Raw genomic sequence first — 16,170 nt, 5'->3', positions numbered from 1 at the left:
TTTTATAAGCTTTGGGGGGCTTGTCAAGGTTGAAGGAACGCCCAGATGGGCAGGCAACCCCGCGCAGTTGGAGGGGTTGCTCCTTGATAAAGGTACTGGTACTTTGATAGGCCGCTGGTCCTTACCTAATAATAGCTAAGAAAAGGTACCGGTACTTGCTATCACCGAGGCACAACCAGCCCTCGCCTTCAACACGTACCACTCGGGGCATGTCGTCGTCATCTGATGCCAACAAACAGACCATGGTGATAGTCTTGCCGAGGAATCTCAAGAAGAGAATATTCTCGCGGTGCCTTTGTAAAATAGATGATTTGCTGCCATCAAGGCACGACTTACGGCTATGGACATACTGATACATCAAACACACGCCTGCTTGACGACGCTTTCTGTACTATTTGTTGCTGAAATGATCATCTCCGTTGTTCACACGGTTGTTGAGAGTAAAGTTTTCCCTAATATGTTCGACTGTCCCTGTAGCTGTCTTCCAACACATCGAAAGCCCTGAAGTCATGGCTCGGCTTTCACTGGTGGAGAACGGCTTGGTTCGCATTTTACTGTAGTCCGCGTAACTGGACGCGGCCGGCTCTGTACCCAGCACATGGTACACGGAATCCGAGTCGTAACACCAGCATCCCCTCTGTCACTCTTGACCCATAGACCCTATTACAAGATTATTTCATCCCAATGCTTTCGGCCTTTCCCTAGCACCAACCCATCATCTCGGTCGAGGACCACTTGGCAACCCTCCCCTTGGTCCGCTCGGCAAACCATAACTCCTCCCTCCACCACCACCACCGCCGCCGCCAGAAGGAGAATCAAAACCCCCATCGGCCCACGGCGCATTCGCACTCATAACCGGCCTCTCGTCCCGCCTACTAGAATACCCCCCCTCCGAAGCAGCAGCCCCTCCCCACCCCCGTCTACCTTGCTGTGGAGGCGGCGCCTGCTGTTGCTGCTGAGGAGCCGGCGGTTGGAAAGGCCCCGCCGCATTCGGGCTCGTAGTCCTTGCACCTCCCCCCCAAAGCCTCTGCTTCAACTTTTCTTGCGCGCTCGTCCCACTCGCCGCGCTTCCTGTGGGTGACATACCATCCGGCCTCCCACCCCCCTGATAACTCCCCCCTGTCCTCAAACTCTGCACCTGCGGCCTATTATCCTGCTGCACCGCCTGTCCCCCAGCAGCAAATGGGTTCCTACTGCTCGCAACCTGTCCCTGCTGCTGACCGCCCTTGTTGTTATCCCACAGACTATTCAATCTCGTCTGCGACCCTCCCAGTCCAGCCTGGTTGTTAAACCCGCCATATCTGCCCTGCTGCTGCTGCGCCAAAACAGGTTGTTGCGGTGGAGGAGCCTTCGGGTCGGGGGGCAGCCAGCCGGGGAAGGGGCTGCCTTTTTCGGTGTAGTAGTTTCTCAAGACGCGGCAGACATGTGTGTCGTCTTCGGTGTCGCCGTCGGATTCGCCCGCGAAGTAGGTTCGCTGGAGCTTGGTGATGTTTGTGGACGCGTTGGTCAGGAGGGAGCTGTACCATGAGGCCATGCTGGCTCTATTCCTTCTTTCGCTATTTCCTACACTGTGGCCCTAGGGGGGGGGCGGAATGTTGGACGAGTTTCGATCACTGAATTAAGCTTTCTTGGTGGTCGGTCGGAAAACGAGTTGTTGTCGTGTGAATCGTTGCGCGAGCGAATGAGCGGTCGCGAATTATTGCTTGGTTGCCAGCCGAGAAGAGAAAAAGGTCACTGAATTAAGCTGTCTAGAATATCGTGGGGGTAGTTGATATTCAACCTGCTGTGCTACTCAGATGGCGGAATTCTGCAGTCGTGGGCCGGTTGTCATGTTGTTCAAAGTTGGAAGAGTTGTAGGAAGAAAGCTGGGAGAGTGAGTGGCAATCCCACGACCGACTTGGTTTCAGCGCTTGTGCAGTGTCGCAGTGTTTCAAACCACTCACAGGCCATTCCAACAAAGCCTCGTCTGCCCCACTTATAGCCGAACAGCTGGCTTGACGTGTCAATGCACTTACAAGGCTGCGACTGGGAAGCTCACAATGAACAATACAGTACTGTAGATATACAATCAACACCACCTGGTGATCGCTTGCTGATAATGCACGGGCTCTATATACCCAGTCCAAGTCGGTATTACATAAAGACACCTGGCAACCCATCTTGCCAGCCATGATGAACAACCCATAAACGCCGAGTAAAGCTCTTTTCCATCCTGCCGTCCATTCCCATATCTAGAAAGCAAGGAGCTTGGACCGCTCTGTCTCTCTCTCCACCTCGATCTCCTTCCTCTTGCGTGCCGATGGCTTGACGGCCCGACCTCTCTTCCGCTTATCACCGGCCTTCTTCTTGACCTCCTCCTCGTCGTCCTCCTCACTGTCATCCTCATCATCGTCATCGTCTTCGGCATCATCCTCTTCCTCGCTGCCCAACCAGTCCTCGATATCCGCGAGTTCTTCGTCGCTTTCATCAAAGTCAGAAACATACTCGACGTTTCCGTCCTCTTCCTCGTCCTCCTCTTCCAGCTCCTCCTCCATCTCCTTCTCGGACTCATCATCATCCTCAATACCCTTGTCCATGTCCTTATCGCGGGTGCCCTCGCCCTCGTTCTCAAGAGCATTGAGCACCTTCTTCCAGATAGTCGCATTGCAGTTGAGGGGCTGGTCTCCGTACGCGCCTTGTCGCAGTCTTTCAAGAAGCTCTCTCTCGATCGTCCTCTCCAGCTTGGCCGCCGCAAGGGCCTTGCGTTCTCTGGCGGCTTCACGTGCCTTGATCTTTGGCGCCATCTTTGGTACGAGCTGTTCGCCAAGTCTGGCTTCCTCGGCGGCGAGCTTGCGCATGCGGGTCGCTACTTGTACGAGTCTCGTAAGACGTTGCTTGCACTTGTGCTGAAGAAACTTGGGAAAGTATTGGAGCTTGTCTTCGATCTGCTGGAGGGCCGTCGCGTAGTTCTGGGAAAGCTTGATCTTCTCCCACCATTTCGCTGGCATATGCGCTCTCTCGATCTGTTGAGAGCATACACAGTTAGCTATTCGCCCATTGCCACTGTCATCTTTCGTCACAGCGATGGCCACATACTGTCTTTATGTACAGATATATCGTGCCCTTGGGCGATGATCTGATGGTTGCATATCTACTGTTGGCGAGAGGGCAACTTTGCCTGTTGCAAAGACCGCTGACCGAGTGTTCATTTCTGCAAAAGTTCTGGCCCTTTGTCGTCCTAAGTAAAGTCAGTTTGTGTAGCTCAAAATGGCAAATAATCTAATGCGTACTTGAGCTTGAAGGCGCAAAACTGTTCTTCTCGGATAGTTAGCGACTGAGACCATGCAACCAATTCGACTCCATGAAAACCAATGCTTACGATTTATAATCTGCCAGACGATTTCGTCAGACATGATCGCGGTTCTCGAGTTCGGTCTGTCTTCTCTGCGTTATGGTGGTGGTGAAAAACTACGCGCAGATTTGTTGCGGGTGTGGGAGGGAGGCGAAGGTCGAGAATTCGTAGGCAAATCGTTGATTCTGGAGGGGCTCGTCCAGATGCGCTGCTGATAAATTTTTTGGAGACAGAAGTTTTGGTTGATAGCGAACGGGTCCGTGCCACCGATTATCTTATCGGAGCTACCCCAATACCAGCCAATCAGAGATCAAGCATTGGAAGCTCCAACATGAAACTTCAATTGAATATGAAGGAAAGAAGCAATGACAAACAACGCCAGACCTGTTTTCTCCCTGCTGTATTTCCGCTTTTCTCCCTTTTGATTCTTGTCAATGTTTCGCTATGTGTTGAAGAGAGCACTCACAGCACGGCCGTGGGCATTGCCTGTTGCGCCCGCTCTACAACAACCTCAACCATGGCTGTCATCTCATAAATCCAGCATGCGGCAGTTTGGTTATGCTACGCCAAGAACTGACGAAATGCTCTTCAATGAGAACGACGACACCATATATGCCTTGTCATCGGGTGCGGGAAAGGCGGGCATAGCCGTTATCCGCATTTCTGGCCCAGGTTCTTTAAGCGTAACACATTATCCATCGTGGAGTATAGTGATAAGTTCTCCATTAACATGTGATTAGGTTTACAAAGCACTATGCCCAACGAAACCTCCACCGAAACCCAGATATGCTGGTGTGAGGACGTTGCTTGACCCAGCTTCTGCCAATCTGCCCAATGGCAATATCCTGGACTCGGATTCCCTCATTCTCTACTTCCCTGGGCCCAAGACCGTGACTGGCGAAGATGTGCTTGAATTGCACGTCCATGGAGGCTCTGCTACGATTAAGGCTGTGCTTGCGGCGATTCCAAAGTGCTCGACCACGGGCAAAGTTCGATATGCTGAACCAGGCGAATTCACGAGACGTGCATTCCTGAATGGGAGGCTCGATCTTGCACAGGTGGAGTCACTGGGCGACACTCTTGACGCCGTGACAGAACAGCAACGACGCGTGGCCGTGCAGGGCAACTCGGGTGTTTTGGGCAAAACATACGAACGCTGGCGAGAGGAACTTTTGCTGGCTCGGGGTGAGATCGAGGCACTCATTGACTTCTCAGAAGATCAGCACTTTGACGAATCCCCGACCGAGCTGCTTACCAATGTCAGACGGCTAGTGGAGGGCATCTTGCATTCAATCAACATGCACAAGCTTGGCAGCCAAAAGAGTGAGCTTCTACGGAACGGTATCCGGATAGCTTTGTTGGGACCGCCCAATGCCGGGAAGAGCTCTTTGATGAACCAGATTGTTGGACGGGAAGCTTCCATTGTTTCCTCGGAAGCGGGAACTACCCGCGACATTATCGAGGCGAATCTTGATATTCGGGGATATCTCTGTTCGTTTGCTGACACAGCTGGCATACGAACCGAGTCGACCGGGTCGATTGCTAATCTTGGCGGGGACTCGAGCCCAGTCATCGGCGCTATCGAGCAGGAGGGCATCCGCAGAGCACGTCAGAAGGCAATGGATTCGGACATTGTCATCGTCTTGGCCTCCGTGGAAGCAGTAAAAGGAGGCGGTCACCAGATAAGCTATGACATGGAGACGCTGAAATTAGCAGCTGCAGCTCAGCAGTGCTTGGTTGCGGTGAACAAGAGTGATGTTGTGGAACGAGAAACACTGGAACCGCTGATCCAAGGTTTTAAAAGTTCGGCTCTTGGGAGCGTTCAGGGTCTCCAAGGTGCCGAGCCGCTCACCATTTCCTGCAAGGCTGCGGCGACGGCGGCTGCAGGGCTAACGGATCCAGGGGGTGTTCATACCCTCACTGAGAGACTGGTCCAATCATTCTCAGAGCTCACTTCATTGCCTGGCAATATGCATCATTTGCTTGGTGTCACTGAACGACAAAATCAACTTCTCTTTGAATGCCAGATGCATCTAGAAGGCTTCATGACGGAGGCACAAGCGTGCGGGGCCGGAAGAGAACCCGACGTTGTACTCGCGGCGGAGCACTTGCGACTTGCCGCCAACCGGCTTGCCTGTATCACGGGACGCGGCGACTCCGGGGACGTCGAAGAAGTGTTAGGAGTGATCTTCGAAAAGTAATGCTCCTTTTTGTGCAATGTGATGAAGAGACTATTGACTGACAATGTGGTACAGATTTTGTGTTGGAAAATGAATATGCAAATGCAATTCTAGTCTAACTAATAATAATATCCGTGTTGTACAAGGTCCCCATCGAGGGGCCAGAAGCTCATGATTCGTCCCGGCCATTTCGTGTACGACAAAGGAAATCCACCTCCTGCCGCCATTGACCGTGAGGTCCATCTCTTGAGGTTTTGGGATGCGATCAGGTCGCCACCCCGGATATTTATGCCGCCCGTCTATATGCGATGATGGTACATGAGGAGTATCGTCAGTGATGACGGATGAAATCTTCTAAAACAAATGGAAAAACAAAGGAGGAAACAGAAGACAGTCGGCGAGTCTTGCCCCGGTGAGCTGGCGATGGCTTCAGAGTTGAGCTGGTTATTAAGAGGGGAGAGAATGCCGGTCTGGTGTTGTGAATTTTCCGGAGGCACTTATTTGTCATCCTCTTCCTTGTCGTTCTCCCTGTGAAACGGTTAGTTCTGGTTGGAAGACTTCAAGTTGATCTCGATGGCCGGAAGGCTTACTTGTTGTAGCCGGAGCGGCCATGGTTGCGGAACTTGTCCTCCTCGTCTTCGTCATTCCCCTTGTTGTATCCCGAGCGGCCAAAGTTGCTAAACTTGTTCTCCTCATCATCCTCGGAGTTGCCCCTGAAGCATGGTGTCAGTCTATGGAGACCCCAGGATGTTGAGACGAGAGGGCGACTTACTTGTTGTAGCCGGAGCGGCCATAGTTGACACAAGGCTCAGTGGTGAAAGAAGCGAAGGCAGCCATTGCGAAGGTTTGGGTTATGGGTTGAAGTTTAAAAGCTGAGGCTAGAGATGATGGTTTGGGTGTTGTTAGGTTGTGTTGGAAGAGCTTGTTGGTGGTGATGCTGTGAGTAAAAAGTTGAGCTGGTTGACGCAGTTGATGGGATGTGTTGCTGATGCTGATGATAAAAACAGGACCGGAACCTGGGAACACGAAGTTCCTTATATATATAACTTTGAACGACATGTCAATGCCACTTGAATAGATGGGCAACTTCATCTCGCCCTCTTTCCTGAACTGCCATGTAGTTGCAGGCGACAGTGCCCCGCGGGGGCCCCAAATCCGCGAGATGACATAAGGCGAAAAGAGACCTTACTTTCCTTACGTTCCCCACACGCCTTAGGCATCGTGATACGACTGGGTGATATTGGTGGAACGCCTTGTCAAGGTACATATCACGCCTCCTGGGGATGTGACTCGCACGGCAGGGGCCAAAGGTACTGGACGGGCACCAAGGCAAGCTGGACGAAATGCATGGCAGTTACGACAGTTTTCGGGACTGGGCCCAACGATGAGATGCATCTGCGCCTCCAAGCCGTGAGATCCGGACATCTGGTGATGCTACTCTTTGCATAGGGCCGAGAGTCAAGTACCAAATAGGGAATTAGAACGAACATCGAAACCGTTTTTGGGGGCGAATGGAATTTTTTGAAACCTGTCAATACGCACACTGGGCCACTTTCCTACACTTGCATAGGGCTGAGTGGCATCCAAAGATGGAATTGGATGGATGCCTTGGTGGCCTGTGTAAGCACCAGTGGGCTTTGCTGGGGTTACACCTGGCGCGAGCCACTTGCATGCAGCCCTCTGCGACAAAAAAGGTACCTTGCCTGAGGCTTCACAATCTTTTTCCGTTTACGTTAACGTCGTTCGGTCGCATGCTGACTACGCAGACAGAGACATTGCCAGGCACGCCGGATTCTCTATGCCCCGCTCGTCTTCAAACTGGTTTATACGGCGACATACGGCGATACACGGCGACTTCCTCGGGAGTAATGCCAGCATGTCGTTGCCGGTTTTAGCCAGCGTGCCGATATCTGGTGTGCTCTAGAATCCTGCAGATGCGGCTCAGGAGTACGCGAAGTGTGGTGGACTTGTGCTCTGGTGGTACCGGTCGTCTGTCGTCTGTCTCCGACCCAGTGGAACGCATCGCCCAGTGCCGGACGATCCGCAAGCCTTCGGCAGAGCATCTGCAGCTGTACCAACAGCACGTGTTGGGCTTCCAACCACATGTCACAAGAGACGCATCTGCCACAACCGCACCTGGCTACACTTGCACAGAATTTGGAATGCACATGGCTCTTCCATCAGATATCCCACATCGTCGCGAGCCGCACGTCAGACTTACGTGGTGCGACGGCTATTCCCAAGTCATGGTTCGTGGATTGGAACTGATGATGGCGGGTCATGAAGGGGCTATGTCGTCCGATATCTTATTTCCGTCTGTTATCCGCCATACGCTCCGCCAAGCAACCGAACGTCTACGTAAGGTCCCGCATCTGCCCCGCGAACGTATGTACAGACGACACGTGAGTTACTCAGCATGTCATCGTTCAACCTCAAGAATGGTGTTTAGAGCTCGTCTGTGGATAGATGAGTGTGGCATGCCAGTCACACCGACCTAGCAGCCACGCAATGTGCAGAGAGACTCCATCGGACGGAATAATGACCATACCAGCCGCAGCCAGACCTATTGGTTCCGGTGAGATTTTCGGGCCGTCAGTTTCTTGATCGGAAACAGCAAAGTCCTCCAGACCGCGACAACTTCATGTCATGAAGCAATCAAGATGCTGAATTATACGAGCGGTTACCAAGCTGCTGACTGTCAGCACGTGGAGGTCCCGCTATCACAACCGAGTGGCACAATCAGGGAGGGTTTCCCGGGGAATACATTGCCGAATAGCCAAGTATCTTCGGTCATGATTGTTGAGGACATCTCACTGCTCAACCTGTCACTTTTCAACCTATTCCGATGTCTCGGTATCGCTCTGGGAATATTGATCACGGCTGCGACTTTGCGATCATGTCCGAGATGGATATCTGTTTCAGACTATTTCCATCTGCAAACTTAGGGGGGAGTACTGATCTGGGCACCACACCATATTCGTCGCGTCGTACAGACCGCGGCTCTTCTATCACCTTGCCGCCTGGGTTAAGCGACAGTGAATAAGTTTGCCTATTGCGGGTTTGCTTCACTGATGGTGGTGGTCGGTACGGTATGGTGGTACCTGGTGCCACGTGCGATCCAGACGAGAGGGACCCCAAGCAGAGGGCCCCCTCGTCCCGCACCATGATCACGGATGGCCCCCTCCCCCCTGGTTACCGGGACATTTTGTCTCGGCTCTCTTGAGGCACGGTCCCAGAGAACCAAATGCCCAGCTACCCGCCCGTCATCCCGGGAACGTCTGAAGCTTGGCGCCGAGATTGGTCACCGGCATTGAGCTCCAGAAGTCAACTACCCTCATTGCATTAGGCCTTTCCAGGCTTCCACATAAAGATGCCTCAGAATAACATTGACCATCAGCACTTCTTCCAAATCTATCTCGCTTACCTTGATATCTAGACGGCGATTCGGGCATCGAACCAAAATATCACCGTGTTACTCATCTGCCATCTCGGACCGAACCTGCAGTGCAGCTTGTTCTAGGTTGCGAATAAATTCCCTTTTGCGGCTGCGGTGTCCGGTGGTTCTGAAACGAGTCGACATCCAACTGCAGCCCTACGATCAAGTGAGTTGTGGGGGCCAAGACTGGTGCCCCAACGGCTCTTTACAAGCGAACAAGGGCACACAATTGGACGGTTGGACGACATGCCATCTCATGTTCTTTTCGGGAGCGGCAGGCTGTGTGGTACAGAGCAACCAACAACTACACAGAAAGCTGCTTCCCTAGTATTTCCACTTGCCATCCACGTGCTTGGGTAGGAATGACATTACCTACAAGCCATCGTAACGCAGGAGCGTTGTTGTTTCTGCCCATGTTGAGCTGAACATGTTCCCGAAAGAAGAGTCATCTGTTTTTCCTTTGCGAGAGGATGAGATGCGAAAAGGGAGGCCTGAAAGCCAAGGCTGTAGAAGCTGGAGAGCATGCAAAAGGATGCGGCCTCCTCGCCGAGCCCCGCGGACCCCAACGTCCCGTGTTCTCGGCTCTCCGCCTTTTCGACGCTGCGAGAGGGGACGTAGCGGTGTATATCGGAGGCTGTTATGGCGGGATCAATCTCGCAGGTGTACCTGTCAATCGAGGAGACAAGTTTCTTGGCGTAAGGGTGCAGCATCCAAATTTCATATTTTCAACTATCATTTTACCTATTCATCAAGGACGCAGTTTACTAGTATTGGTGCAAGGTGCGGTGACAACAGCACAGATGAACAAGAGGCTTTTTCCCTAGGAAGGCTGGGGAGCTGCACACTTGATCAGCTGGTTGGCCTTGGGGATATTGCACTGTAATGTCTATCGGTTCTTTCATTCTAGATAGTACGGTGCGGGACAGCCCAGAGTTGCACTCTCTGGCGTGGCTGTTGTTACAGTTTGTATCACTCACCACACCGCACCTTTACGGGCCCGGTATTTGCTTTCCTGTTGACAGAGGCTTATCCGCCCGGGTGTCTTGACGGGCCGGAAAAGTGATGGTTTCACTGCCACGTTTTTTTTCGTCATCGGACGGAGCACACGGAGGGGATGGTTTCGTGGCTTTTGGTGAGGACCGGTCGATCAGGAGTGACTGACTGATTGTTGTGGCGTTATTGATGCCGGCAGGGTTGGGGTGGGATGTATTGGATGTGATGCTTGGGTGTTCGAGTTTCTGCCTGAGTTGATGATGACATAACCGGGTGCTGACTACGAGGTTGGATGGCTCACGGGGGGAGTTCAGCTTGCTAGCTACTTCTGCCAAGGCTGGCGATGTTGCTGGTGAGGGCGGATAGCTACGCCTTGTTTTCCCGCTTTGCTGGGCTATGGTATGTACATTTCTTGGGGTGTGGAGATGGGTGTGGGAGGTCGGGGGAAGACAGGAGAGGCGAGGTGGGCTAGGCTTTCTTGGTTAAGATGTATGTTTGTTTGGTTTATCTTGTGTTGTGTTATGTTGCCTTCCTATTCCGGCTCGCCGAGCGCGGGTTAGGCAGCCAGGCTGTTTCATTGCCCCCTTTTTTTTTCACTTATGTGTCGACCTATCACGAAGTCAACAATGGTTTCATAGACTTGAAGGGTCTCGAAAGTGTTGAGGGTCTAGCGTTGCCCTGAGTCACGGAGTTGCAGAAGTCTGGACTCGTTCTACTGTCGTCGTCGTCGTCGTCATTGTCATCGAAATTATCGGTTCGGTGGATTTCGTGAGGTAAACTGGGACTTGAGGTCAGCATGTGGCAATATCAAGGAGGTTGCTGAGTAAGAGATCGTCTTTGCTATGCTGAATATATGCCTATCAACATTTGTGATGTTGAAACTAATGACTTGCAGAAGTCTAGACTCACCGACATTGTTACGACTCTAAGGAGGATGAGATGGACGCTCATTAGGCATCGGGCCTTGTGATATCAGGCTGGACTGTCTAGTATAGATGCTGGACAATGGATCCCGTCACCGGTAGGTGTGTGGGTAGCTACCAGTGTCCTATACCATGGCTTCCAGGGCTTGGGTGGCCAACTTACAAGTACCTCTAAACACCCAACGTTAATGGTCTTGAATCTACGAAGTCGTAGAAGTCTAGGTCCATCCACCATTGGGCTTATCTCCATCTGGCGGGTTTCGATCAGGCATCCGGCGATACCATGCTGGATGCTGAATAACGGCTCTCACTCCCTTCTTGTTGTGCGAGTGGGTCGAATGAAGAACCGTACATTTGATGACCTTGATTCAGCGGCTGGGCCGGTCGACCACGCATATATCCCCACACACACCTATACTCATAACCTGGTCCTGGCCGCGCGGGAGTCTTTTCTTTTCTTGTCGCTTGATCGACGTTGGGGTCGGACTGTCCGGGTCAGATCTAGGCCGGGAGGTTGTTATTTTTGGGCAACCTTCCTGCTTTTGGGGTTGATGAGGTCTAGATGGTTCTAGATGGTCATAGGCAAATGTGTTTCTTTGAGGGTTGGTATGGTGGAGCTCTACTCTTGTTGGTATATGGTGGCCTTTTAGGGGCTCAACATATGAGGGCACTAATATGGCAGTTGGTCAGCCTTAAGGGCGGAAGACGGCTGGTGTGCGGGTAGGGCTGAGTGTGTGGGTGTGAGTCTTGACTGAGATAGTACCGGCTGCGGACAAGGCCAATGAAGCGGTGAGAATCCGGGGGACATTTGCCACCAAGACGGTAGGCGATTGCAAAAGGGCTGGTATTACATGAACTTGGGGGTTGAATAATATGGCCTCCTAGGTTGCAGCAGTAGATAGTCGGGCTTAGTCACTGAGGAGTCGCCTAACGGTTACGTTCCGGAGTGGTTAGGTAACTTGATGGTGGGTGTTGAAATAAAAACCAATTGGACTGATTTATCAGGCTGAGAAATTGGAAGTAGAAGGCTTCCACTGCTGGATTCGAGGCTTCTGGAAAACATTTTGAAATGTTGGCTGGGTGTGAGTAAGCAAAATGGGCTTGGGTCTCAACACCTAGTCTGATACTAAGACGCAGTGCTTGACTGAGTAGGCAAGGTATCTTCTATTATTTCGTGTTCATACATTTTTGAATCATGCCTGAGTACAGATCCTCAATGTTGGAATCCATGAGAGCTAGATGGAAAGGGGGCATCTCAGGGGTCACAGTGTGTTTACACAGTGCGCACCCATTGATTGAAGGGAGCTCGGGCCCCTGTCAATCTGCAGCAATCAGCCACACGGAAAAGGGAGCAAGGTTTCAAAGCGTCTTCTGGTTCCTGAGCCTCACGACTCTTTGGAGAAAAGGAAAAAACAACGACCCCTCCTTGTGATTTCCGGCCAGATGATGGTCTGCGGTTGTGGTTGACAAACTCTCGAGTCGTTCCTTAATCTTCTTCTTCACTTTACGACTTTTTGATCATACCCGAATTCCACAGCCATAATCTACCTAACTGGTCAGCCCAGCCAGACTTTGCTTTGGGTTGAAGCTCCACCATTAAGTCTGTTCCTGGCATCTTGTCGTTGAGAGCCTCTTACGAAGTTGCTCCAGCCCAACCGAAGGAAAGGGACCCCAGCTTTGCGACTCTTGGGTTCTTTTGGGGAAAGGTTATTTGGCCGCCAGTTGTGGGACCCTCTCATAGACGCCCCCCCCCCCTCTGTCATTGTTGCCGCCGCGAATACTGCCCCCAAGACTCGTTGTTGATCGCTGCTGTGATCGCCCGCACCGTCACGATGCCGAGTAAGTCCACGATCTGACTTCTTTCTCTCGACTGCTCTTGCCCTCTTTCTGCCCTCTGCGCTCTACTCTCGACGACGAAACGAACACCTACCCCGCCGCCATCTGCCACCAAGCTCTGCGCCTACCTCCCCACGCACGCCGTACCTTCCTTATCGTTGCGAAACAACAACCTGCCCTACCTTTACGCATCCTCGAGCTTGGGGAGTGACGCATCACAAGCTCTCCCACCACTGTGACACCACCGCTGTTCCACGCACACATCGCATACCGTACGCAACACAAGACAATACCCCCCCAGCCATTCGCTGTCTCGTATCTTTGTGTTCGGCGCCTACGGCAACAAACCAAACGACGGATCCCCGTCTCTTCATCTCTCTTTGCTTATATATTCTACTTTGAAAGCACCGTTCACTAATCAGCCATGGAAGCTCTTCTTGAGGATGCGTACATCAACTCCCAGGTGGCGTAGGTCAATTCCATTTCGTCCGCCTTCTCCGAGCACCTTTGCTAACCGCCTGCCTACTTTCATTCAGGAGCTATCCCGTATCGATGCTCGAGGACCACGCCATCGCAGTTGACGCGACCTACTATCTCCACCTCCAGCTCGATTCACAGCCCAGCGAACCCCTCCTCTCGGCCCTCGGAGGCGTAACCGGTATCCAGTCGCGCATTGAGAACGATCTTAACCAATGGCAGGCCAACAATGTTACCCCTTTCTTTATCTTTGATGGCCAAAATCTCAAGGGTCAAGATGAGGTCAACATCAGACGTGCTCGGGAAGGCATTGCCCAAACCGACAGGGCCTGGGAGCAGTACTTCAATGGCCAGGCTGATGCTGCCGTTCAGTCATTCGGCGAGAATACGAGTATGTAAATCGACCTGAACCCAAGGGTCGCAGGGAAGGCGACATGTCTCGCTCAGAGCTAATTGAATTAGATGCCTTTCATCCTCACAACTTCTATCGCCTTCTTCAGGGGATACTGAAGGAGAGAAAGCTTCACTTTCTTGTGGCGCCCTTCAACGCTGCAGCTCAGGTGAGCAGTTTAAGGATTGCCTGATGCCTACCGAAGGTTCTTGCTAACACGTCGTGTGAAAAGATTGCTTCGTTTGATATGACTGACTCGGACCAAGCCGGTGGTGTCATGGGGTCTGTCGAGCTCCTGATGTACCCCATCAATGACTGCGTGATTAGAAGCATCGACTGGGAAACTAGAACCGTCCGCGCAGTTTCCAAGACTCATCTGTTGAGTGTCCTCAACGTCAATGACCATACTTTTGTCGACCTGATGCTCATGGCGGGCACGTCGTTTCTACCGGCCTTTCCTGCCCTTACAGACGGTAACATCATCAAGAACCAACCGTCCAACATCAATGATGCTTTAAATATCCTGCGAGTCGCTCGTAAGGATGTGACGCAGGTCTGCATCACCTTTGCCGATACCCTCAAAGCACAGGATCCCAACTGGTTGGACAAGTACCGCAAGGCCCGAATGCTTGTTGACCATTTCACCTACATCAAGGAAAACGGAGAAATAACCGTTCACAACTATGACACTCTTACTCAAGACAACTATGAGTATTTGGGTCTCTCTCTTCCGCCCGAGATGTTCCATTACCTGAACACAGGTCTAATTGGGCCACGGATTCTGAATCCCATCACGCATGCTTTTACTCAGGCTGAAGCCTCTAAGAAGCAGACGTCGGCCTCGATGGAGGTTTTGCCCACCCTGGATGGGACGGTCTCGCCTGAGTACAGGAAGCTGGTTACTCAACAAACTCCTCAGATCAAAGAAGCCGCCTTGAGCTTGGTGGTAGCTCGCCTTCACCGCGCCTTCTTACACAGCACCGTCACCATGGGCGTATGGTTTGATCGGGATTTTAAGCGGAAGTTGTGGGACTTCAAGAACCAGGGCCCTTACCTGGAGCAGTGGAAAAGCTGGAGAGTGTCCGCCGAGGTAATCGAGAAGTTGTTCCCGGATTTTGTCCATGGATCTATCTTTTCTGAAGTTCTGGCGCTTGAGAAGCCAGAGTTCGTTGCCACCACCTTTTCTCAGAAGGACAAAAAGGTGAAGAATTTGAGCCCTGACCTCATCAAATCTTTCTCCATTTGGCGGTTTCTTCACATTCGGGGCTACGTTGACAATAAACACGAACTCACCAGCTGGGGCAAGGCCTTATCACAAGCTCTCACTGCACTTCAGCCAACAGCCAAGAGGTACTGGAAGGTACCACACCTTTACGAGTCCATCATTGTCGCTCTTGAGCTCGTTCGTTTCGACTTGTTAAATGCCAAGAACAAGCATGAAGAGTTGCGCGGCTTACCCATGCACGGCAGCGAGGACGACCAATTGAGCTTGTTGTTGATCAGCAGGTGTGCGTGCCTGCTGAAACTTCGGCATGAATCCTATGGGTATACGGGGCCCCTCAGCAAGAGTCTGCTGGCTTTCCGTTCGTTGGCATCCGAGGTGCGGGCGGCAGACCGTGACTTGGTGGAGGCGATCTTGGCTTCGACATTCATGGCTGCTCAGGCTGACCGGCGGAAAGACGCCAACTGGGAGTTGGGCAACAGGTATGGGATGGGTATCTCTCCTCATTTCTACACCCAAACGTACTGACTTTGACGTTGTAGCCTCCCGTTCCATTTCGATCCCGATGTATCCCTCGGCATTGCCGTCAAGACGTTTTTCGACGAGATCAATCCCAACGACCCCGAGATGGCCAAGAAGAAGAAGAACTTTCCCTCCAGTTATATCCCCTACGCCACTGCCTTCCCGGAAGACCTTGAGATTGCCTGCGAGTTCTTCAAGGCTATTTATGCGGGTATCAAGGCGTTGCCTCAGAGCGAGCTCTTGGCCAATGACCAGGCTGTTTGGGAAAAGGCAGCAAAGTACTTGGAGGCGCGGGCTTAGGATGCTTTTTCTTGGCAGAGCTCTCAAGCGTCCATCCAGGGGCTCGGCATAGTCGTCTATATGAAAGCAATGAGGAGTGTAGTGGGTGGGAGCGGGCGTAGTGGTGATGTTGATTGAGTATGGCTAGCTAGCGAAAAAAAAAAATGGAAAAAGACCGGAGCGTGTAGAATACAATACTGTAACCCACATCTCTGTTCAATACAAAATAGTTGATACGCACAAGTAGGTTAACCTATAGTATATTGTAAACTCTACGTTGAAGGTAAATTAAAAGGTACTTTAACTATCTTTAAAGACCTATTGCTATCTGTAAAAGCGTAATGGCCATCATTTAACGCATAATTCACAATAGATATGGGTTAACCTACTTGTGTGTATTACCTATTTGGTAGTGAGGGTGTCCATGCATTTGCATGTACGCTGATTGCTCATAATACTGACAGTGTCCTAAATGATGTGCGAGGATTACTGGCAAGCAAGATCTATCGACAACAAGCGGCCAATTTCTTGAGGGATTTGAGAACCGAAACCAAGCTCCGGTAAGCGTCATCAGACAAAC

General features: G+C 51.8%; 6 protein-coding genes across 6 annotated transcripts; 3 read left to right on the top strand and 3 right to left on the bottom strand.

Annotated features, from left to right (window-relative positions):
- Positions 1-715: 715 nt before the first annotated feature.
- QC761_210440 (uncharacterized protein) lies at positions 716-1,534 on the bottom strand (the record flags this gene model as incomplete). Its single annotated transcript, XM_062876780.1, has 1 exon — positions 716-1,534. One exon carries the CDS (start codon positions 1,532-1,534, stop codon positions 716-718), a length of 819 nt encoding a protein of 272 aa, XP_062735411.1.
- Positions 1,535-2,206: 672 nt separating this feature from the next.
- Positions 2,207-3,548, bottom strand: mak16. The gene is made up of 4 exons (XM_062876779.1): positions 3,359-3,548; positions 3,270-3,294; positions 3,076-3,217; positions 2,207-3,002 (listed from the first exon to the last, which is right to left on the bottom strand). Exons 1-4 carry the CDS (start codon positions 3,390-3,392, stop codon positions 2,232-2,234), a joined length of 972 nt encoding a protein of 323 aa, XP_062735410.1. The 5' UTR covers positions 3,393-3,548; the 3' UTR covers positions 2,207-2,231.
- Positions 3,549-3,628: 80 nt separating this feature from the next.
- Positions 3,629-5,532, top strand: MSS1 (mitochondrial splicing system protein; the record flags this gene model as incomplete). The annotated part of the gene is made up of 2 exons (XM_062876778.1): positions 3,629-4,014; positions 4,072-5,532. The coding sequence occupies exons 1-2, from the start codon at positions 3,766-3,768 to the stop codon at positions 5,530-5,532; spliced, it is 1,710 nt and encodes a 569-aa protein (XP_062735409.1). The 5' UTR covers positions 3,629-3,765.
- Positions 5,533-5,874: 342 nt separating this feature from the next.
- QC761_0042730 (uncharacterized protein) lies at positions 5,875-10,668 on the top strand (the record flags this gene model as incomplete). Its single annotated transcript, XM_062872377.1, is given in 5 exon segments — positions 5,875-5,923; positions 6,111-6,450; positions 6,519-7,205; positions 7,282-7,879; positions 7,891-10,668. 2 exon segments carry the CDS (start codon positions 5,875-5,877, stop codon positions 6,263-6,265), a joined length of 204 nt encoding a protein of 67 aa, XP_062735407.1. The 3' UTR covers positions 6,266-6,450; positions 6,519-7,205; positions 7,282-7,879; positions 7,891-10,668.
- QC761_0042740 (uncharacterized protein) lies at positions 5,892-7,012 on the bottom strand. Its single transcript, XM_062872378.1, has 3 exons — positions 6,284-7,012; positions 6,102-6,224; positions 5,892-6,039 (listed from the first exon to the last, which is right to left on the bottom strand). The coding sequence occupies exons 1-3, from the start codon at positions 6,601-6,603 to the stop codon at positions 6,009-6,011; spliced, it is 474 nt and encodes a 157-aa protein (XP_062735408.1). The 5' UTR covers positions 6,604-7,012; the 3' UTR covers positions 5,892-6,008.
- Positions 10,669-12,251: 1,583 nt separating the features above from the next.
- Positions 12,252-15,831, top strand: QC761_210400 (uncharacterized protein). Its single transcript, XM_062876777.1, has 5 exons — positions 12,252-13,167; positions 13,236-13,567; positions 13,639-13,736; positions 13,800-15,271; positions 15,332-15,831. The coding sequence occupies exons 1-5, from the start codon at positions 13,124-13,126 to the stop codon at positions 15,609-15,611; spliced, it is 2,226 nt and encodes a 741-aa protein (XP_062735406.1). The 5' UTR covers positions 12,252-13,123; the 3' UTR covers positions 15,612-15,831.
- The last annotated feature ends 339 nt before the right edge of the window (positions 15,832-16,170 follow it).

The sequence above is a fragment of the Podospora bellae-mahoneyi genome, chromosome 2, assembly GCF_035222275.1.
Source record: "Podospora bellae-mahoneyi strain CBS 112042 chromosome 2, whole genome shotgun sequence".
Lineage (NCBI taxonomy): Eukaryota > Fungi > Ascomycota > Sordariomycetes > Sordariales > Podosporaceae > Podospora > Podospora bellae-mahoneyi.
Note: the sequence above shows the minus strand (reverse complement) of the source record. Positions and strands in the feature narration are given on the sequence as shown.